Below are 7,221 nucleotides of genomic sequence, written 5' to 3' on the forward strand. Positions count from 1 at the left end.
CCAGAAAAAAACCAGCAAATTCTGCTACTGATGTGGTACCTGGTGCTTTTTATTAGCTTTTTCAATCATTGTCTGGAAAAAAACCTCTAGAATAACATTATTAAAAACAGCTCCAGTATAGCACAGTCACTACTACATATCATAAGCAAGTACAGGATATCTTACATTCACAGAAGTATCATACAGTACTGTCCTACAGCTAGAATACTAGAGGATACAATTAAAAAGGCATTTATTTGACTTGATTCTACTTTTCCAGCACATTGTGGGCAAGGAGGTGGTGCGACGCAGCTCTGATAGAAAGAATGCACCTTTGAGATAGAACTCTCGTTCGTCCTTTAAGGTTTCTTTTATTCTCGTGGCACAGGTTAAGTGCTCGTTGCCATATACAGAAACTGGAAACCGTTTAGAGACCACTCACTCGCATCATAGAACACAGCTGGACAGGGGTGAACAGAACAAACCTGACTATTGATGCAACGAACCTTCCAACTCCAGAGGTGAGCCACGGAGGGGGCGGCGCGTGGACAGACACGGGTGGCCGAGTAGCGCTTTCATATGTGATCTAAATGCAGTATATTGTCATCCAAGAAGCAGCAGCCAGCAAAGCACTGCCTTCAGAGGGGAATCCAACACCACCAGCCTCACCCTGTGTCACCACCTTAGGTCAGACCTCACGTGGCAAAGGCAATTTTGCCAGCTCTACGGATCCCTCTGTTCGTTACAAGGTAAGAGCTTCTTAAGTCACTAAAAAAAACTTAACACACATTACTTGGCCCAGCACCATCTTCAGATCTGCACGTTCTCATACTCATGGGTTTATAAAAAGATAAATAGCAGCTGAAGATCAGAGCCTGAAGAAGATAAAGAGAATTCATCGTGTCAGCTAGGAACATGCCTCCCCCACCACCTGCTCCCCTGCCGGTGCTACTCTCCATTTTTCCACTCTGGGAAGCACACAGGTGTGTAAGCCAAAACACGCACACGTGTGGAACGTGCACACACCAAAAGCAGCCTTCATGCTGTTAGAGAAGATACAAGCCCAAAGAGCCCAGAAGCTCAGCTGGATACACAGCAGTTTGCACCTGTCACTGCTGATGGCTTCTATGTCCCTTTCGGCCGTGAGCGCCGGCAGGGAGAGCAGGCTGTGGGCTCCTCCTTCGGGCTACGAATTCATGCTGCTGACACCTCGCCCACCCTCCCCTCGTCCCCCCCTCCACGGGAACGCAGCTCTAAGATTTAGTCTCCTCGGTTTTGATTGCCTGAGGTTTGATTGGTCCAGTTCTAACAGGTTTGGGGGCGGCAGCAGGCGCAGGGGTTGGCTTCTCCTCGGCTTTGTCCTGGCAGACTCCTGAAGAGTCAGCGATCGCCTCGGTGGGTTTGCTCCCGTTCTCCTCCACCTTCTGGGCTTTGCCTCCTATGGGTTTGCTCTGCTGCTGCTGCTGCTCAGAAAAGAATCTCTGGGTAGACTGAAGTACCTCTGCTCTCTGCTTTGCCTTAAGAGAGGGAGAAAATAAGTTTACTGAGGAGAAGGCATCGTAGTAAGAGTGACTTCACGCAAGTATTTCCTAAACGAAAGGGGAAGGACTGACCACAGTGGCCAGGCTTTCCTAGAAAGGCAGTGTCCATCCAGTTGCTTCCCAGATGTCACCACATCTGGGTGCTTGGCTCCTCAGCACTAGCTTAACTTCATGCCTAAGCTTCCCTCACTCTTCCTAATCCTCCCCCCAGAAAAGAGGATCAAGGACGACGGTTCGAAGCATTATCTAACATCTTTTTATGCCACTATTATTGCAGAGCTTTAGAGTACAAACACTGCTGACAGCAGGCTCAAACTGCAGCTTCCCTGCTCAGCACAAGTCAGACATGCCCAGAGGCAGGTGTGTCTGCACAGCACTCCCCTGGCACCCAGGGCCACGCTGGCTGGCACTCCTCCCGCAGCGCAGGGACCACCACAGCAGCACAACCTGCTCTGAGCACACAGCTGTTTCCCCCTGTGACTGCACACAGACTCCAGAGTCTGCAATGGGGATGCAAGAGAAGCAGCTTCAGGGCTGTGTTATGTAAGCTGAAGCCTTATTTGCTTCACACTCCAAGCAGGCACTCATGCCAGGCAGCACAAATTGCTGCCCCCTTCAAATCCTTCTTCTGAATCCTACCAGTAACCCTGACTTGCACTTGTGACACGTCCCAGTTTGACACTGGGCCTCTCACTTGTCCTAAAACACTCTGCAGACCACACTTCAGAGCAAGCACTTGGCTTTCCTGCCCAGACTCAGGCAAAGCAGGAGCTCCATTAAGAGTTCAATCTTTTGGAAACTGCACATTTAAGCCCAATGCAGTCAAACACCTTTTTTAAATGAAAAAGGTGTATCTTACCACAAGGAACCCCAACCACAACTCAGGCACTAACCCTCCATGTACCTCTCCCAATATTTTATGCTTTTTTTACAGAAAACAGAGCTGGGCCACACACACAACACCACAGGGGACAAAACAACCAAAGCCTAGAACAAGAGGCCTTGGCTCTCATACTCTGCAGTTGCTCCAAGTAACTCAAGCAGCAACAGAACAGAAAACCAACCTGTGAACTCTGGTGTGGCAGGACTACAGCAACAGCAGATTTTACTGGAGCCAGATGGACACCTGAAATCTTTTGCCCAGATTTCAGCCATCCCCTGAGGTTAAGGCTGGATGACCTCATCACAAGTAACCAAGTGTGACAGAGCAACTCCCATTCCTCTGAGCAGTGTTTGCAGGGAGGTTCAGCAAACCAGGGCTGGTGATCAGTACTTGCTGTGACTGGCTAGATTCAATTCACAGCACAGATTCATTACAACATACTGAGCATGAGCTGCTAAGTCTACAGCTTTCAAAAACTGTTGCAGAAAACTAAATGGACCAACCACATAGAATACAGTGGGTAATCAATTCTCCTACAGCTATGCACATCCAGGAACAACACACTCTCTTGCTTCTCCACCTCAATGCATGGGTTACAGTGAATGACAGCAGATGAAGGAGCTCCTAAGTCCCATCTATTCAAGCAACTTATTCTGCAGCAAACAGGCTAAGAGTCCAACAGTGTCTCTACACAGACATCCCACACTCAGTCCTGCCTTGGGAAGAAGAGTTTGCCTTGACCTGAAGGGTCCCAAAGTGCTGTAACAAGTTGGATGACTGTCATCACCTGCTACTGAAATGCAGCCCCTTCTGTGGAGTGGACCATGTACTGCATCAACCACAGGCATTTCAAACCACTGAGAAATGACTCTCCAGAGTCACCAACGAGTGATGTTGGCTGGAACAGGAGGGTTCACACTGCTGCTCAGGGCTGGGGATGCAGATGTGGGATGACAGCTAACAGCCAGGTGTGTAAGCTTCATCACTCGTTGAAAAAAATCCAGGCTCTTGACACCTAGCTGCCAGATTGCCCTGGACAGCAGTGGCAGCTTCACAACTGCTGACCACGAGACCACCTGAGAAAGAAAGCTCCCTACAAGTATTTGAGTCTCAAGCTCTTATCAAAAACCAACAGGGCTTAGAGGAGGTCTGTGTTCAGCTGTTACAGGCCCAGCTACCAGCTCTGGGTCCAGAGGCATGTTACCTAAGCCATGATTTGCAGACACATCCCTGCCCTACAAGCTGTCAGGACTGAACTGGTGTTAACAGCACTGCTCTTCAAATACTAACCTTCGTGTCTCGTTCAGCCTTCAGCGCAGCCTGGGCCTGATTGCCTCTGGCTCCAGATACTGATCCACAAGGACCTCTGGCCACACGTGGTAACTGAGGGTGGCTCATAAGGCCTGTGGTCATCTGAGACGGCATCTGACTAGGCAGTACTACTGGCAGCCTCTGAACAGGCGCTGGGAAGGTGTTAGTATATGGGGCTCTTACCAATGGAGGGAGCAGGTTAGGCTGAGAGAGGATCTAAGGGGGGGAAAAAAACAACAAAAAGAGACATTTCTCAATTAGAAAATTGCCAACTAGATGGCACGTTGGCATTATCTTAAAGGGGAAAAAGTTGCTACACTGCTATGAAACCAATGTCAGGAAAATGAGATTTTATGTTAAGAGTAGCCATGCTGGAACTCCAAGAAAAAAACAGCCCTATAATGCTGCTGTGCCTGAAAGGAGTACCAAGAGCTTCAACCTAGCATGTCAGAATGGAGAAGACCCTGGCAAAGGCAGTGGAGCAGTCACTAGTCAAAGGCAGCCCTGGAGAGACTGAGATAGTTTCTGCTAGTGGCAATACAAAAATCAAATCTCAGGCCCTGCAGTCAAACACTCCAAATGCTAAAAGAAAGATAGAAATATCCTACCTTTTTAGAGAGGCTACATTTCCCTAGCAGCCTGGTTACAGCCACCTGTACACCAGGGATGCACCACCCTTGTAAGCTGTGCTCCCTGGAATGCCAGAGCTAATCAAACCCTTTGCCATCAGCCCTGCCTTGTATGGACTGTATGACCTCAGAGATCCTTTCCAGCCTTAACTGCTCCTTCAGTACTTCAGAGCTGCAAATCTGCTTTGTCTTGAAACATTTTACATATGCACTGGGACCCTTCTAAGACACAAAGCTTCTCCCCTTCCCCAGCCAAATGACCAGTTTTTGCAGGACGAGGGGATCACAGCTGCCTGAACACTGTCTGCTCTCCATCATCCACAACCTGGATTCAGTTCCTCAGTGTGCACAAAACTCAAAATTAACCACCAAAAATCAGCACTAGTTAGAGCAAGATCAGAGAGGTATTTTTTTTTTTGCTTTTATGCCATTTCATTTTAAGGATTCCATTTTGTATCTCCCCATCATAAAGCCTGAGGAAACAAGTTAGAGAGTCACCCAGTCATACAGAGAAACAGTTTCTTTGCAGGAAGCCACCATTCACCTACCTGTGGTGCAAATTGTGCAGGAAATGGCTGTGTCATTCTCACAGCTGCAGCTGCTGACTGGAACTGCTTCTGGTAGACAATGCTGTTCATTTTATTGGACTGATTGTTAGGACTTGTAGAACTGGCCCTAAAGGAAAGCACACCAGTCAAAAATCACACTGCTCTCATTCAGAGCATGTTTCTGCCTTTAGTTATAACTTAAATAGAAATTCAGCACTGGAGGGAGGAAGAAAATAAATGTCTTGGAGAAACTAGTGTCAGATATTCTTCTATAATGCAAACAAACTCAGAACTTCAGAATACAAACAGAAACTGTAATCAGAAACATTTAGGACATGGGAAGATTCCAGGTTATGTCTGTATGAAGACCTTTCCCCAAAGTAACACAAACACTGATGGTAGGAGTGCATTCCCCTTCCTATTCCTATCTTACGCTCAGTCCTGCCCCTTTACACAGTTTGCTCTGTCCTGTCAAGCTCAGAGCTTGTCACAACAGGCAGTAAACATGTGCAGCTGCTTCCACTCCGACCTGCTGTCAAATGATTCAAACTGCACTTGAACAGATTCCAAGAATTCACAGAAAACACTCTCCCCCCTGCTTTATTTGGCTAAGAACATGACCCTCCATTAAAACCTTCAAGAGGTGTTCAATCACCATGAATTACATCAAGCCTGAGAGATTATCTGGGGGCAGGGCAGCAAACAGCCCTCAGAGTGAAAGAAAAGAGTGAACAGCCTTCTTCAGGAAAAACAGCTTGACTTGGAGAGAGTTCTCCTGCAGAGTGTGTAGGTGATGCACTCAGTGTAGAATGAGCAGCAGGGCACCAGTGGCAAACAGCTAAGCTCCACACACACCAACATTTTGTAAGCTTAAAAAAGGAGTCCCTGTTTAGCTTTCACTTAGAACTCCAGAGATCTGCTATGCTTTTGCTGATCTTCCCAGCGCTGTTACAGTTAGGAGCCAAGGCTGATGTACAGCCCTTCTTTGGCTGCTGGCAGAAGGGACACCTCATGTGTAATCTCTCAGGTATACACCAGCCAGTCAACTGTGCTCAGTGCTGACCAGTTCCAGTTTCAAGTTCCTTCAGCCTCCGATATCTATGGTAAACAGATGTACCATGAAGTGAATCTGCATTTGAGCAAAACTCTTAATTCTGTCAATTAACCAAGCAAACCTGTAAGCAGCTCACAAATTTCTCGTGAGCAGCTTACAGATCTTGCAACAACCCTTATTCCTCTAACAGAATCGTTGCCACAACTGCAGTGTAAGCCTGTCAGTGCTTTTACTTTGAACACCACAATCAAGACCAACTGTCTGAAGAGTTTTATCCCACAGTACATCTTCCCTGACACTTCTGTTCCTCAGGTGATTTCACAGGACTTGTTTAGTTTCATTTAGTCAGAAAATATTTTGTACATTTTATTTCAGAGCTCTATACTTCTAACTACAGCAGATGTGATGACCTACTGGAATGCTGCTTGGAAGCTGAGATTAAGCACTGCATTTTACACCAGTGGCCTCTCTCCTCATACCTTTCAGAACTGGCTGCTCATGCATGACTAGGTACATTTCCTAGCTCTGATTTCAAGGAATTTTGAGCTTAAGGCAGATTTACCGGAAGGGACTGGAGGTTGGAGTAGTACTTCTACCAGTGACTGGTGGTGTTCCAGGTTTAACATCAATGCCACCTCCAAAGGCCTTCAGGTCCATTTCTGAAATCTGAAAAACAGAGTGATGGACGTGTTAATTCTCATTAAAAAAATTACATTTGCTAGGCAGTTGTTAGCTTACCTCAGTCAAAAGAGGTCACTTAAGTGCAGATGAAAGTCTGACTGCAGAATGGCTCCTTATAATGAGGACAAGCCCAGCACCACAAGCACCTCTGTGTACAATGTTCCTGCACTACCTGGCACTTGCATCCCTGGCATTGGCTTTCTAACCTGATCCTCTCCTGTATAATGAAAGGGGATTTGAGATACATTTCATGTATTTGGCTCTAAAAAAATGTCTTGGAGTTAAAATCTCCTTTCCCATCTCAGGTACCACATAAAAACCATTTAGATATAATCTTGAGGAATGTCATAAAATAGTCCAGTTCTATTAAAAAAAACCCCAAAAGCACAGCAAAAATGGAGCTGTCATTCCTGCAGAAAGATCTCCAGACTAACTGGAACAATGAATCTTGCATGCTATTTCAGAGACACAGTCAACAGAATAGATTAGTCTCTGGAACAGGGTATTTCCACACAGCCATGAAGCAGAACAGCAACAATAAATCAGTTAAAAGTGAGTGGCTGGTTTAAGTTGACTCTCTTCAGCAGGGAAACAA

At 46.5% G+C, this 7,221-nt stretch overlaps 1 protein-coding gene across 1 annotated transcript in view; it reads right to left on the bottom strand.

Moving 5' to 3' along the window:
• Positions 1–1,232: 1,232 nt before the first annotated feature.
• The window catches only part of PRRC2C (proline-rich coiled-coil 2C), a gene marked incomplete at its 5' end in the record, with an annotated part of 33,725 nt that continues 27,736 nt past the window's right edge, over positions 1,233–7,221 (bottom strand). The window contains 3 exons of the mRNA XM_009069814.1: positions 1,233–1,496; positions 4,892–5,018; positions 6,508–6,611. Coding sequence (XP_009068062.1) covers positions 1,233–1,496; positions 4,892–5,018; positions 6,508–6,611 — 495 coding nt within the window. The remainder of the gene's footprint in view (positions 1,497–4,891; positions 5,019–6,507; positions 6,612–7,221) is intronic.

This window comes from Acanthisitta chloris, unplaced genomic scaffold, assembly GCF_000695815.1.
Source record: "Acanthisitta chloris isolate BGI_N310 unplaced genomic scaffold, ASM69581v1 scaffold34652, whole genome shotgun sequence".
Lineage (NCBI taxonomy): Eukaryota > Metazoa > Chordata > Aves > Passeriformes > Acanthisittidae > Acanthisitta > Acanthisitta chloris.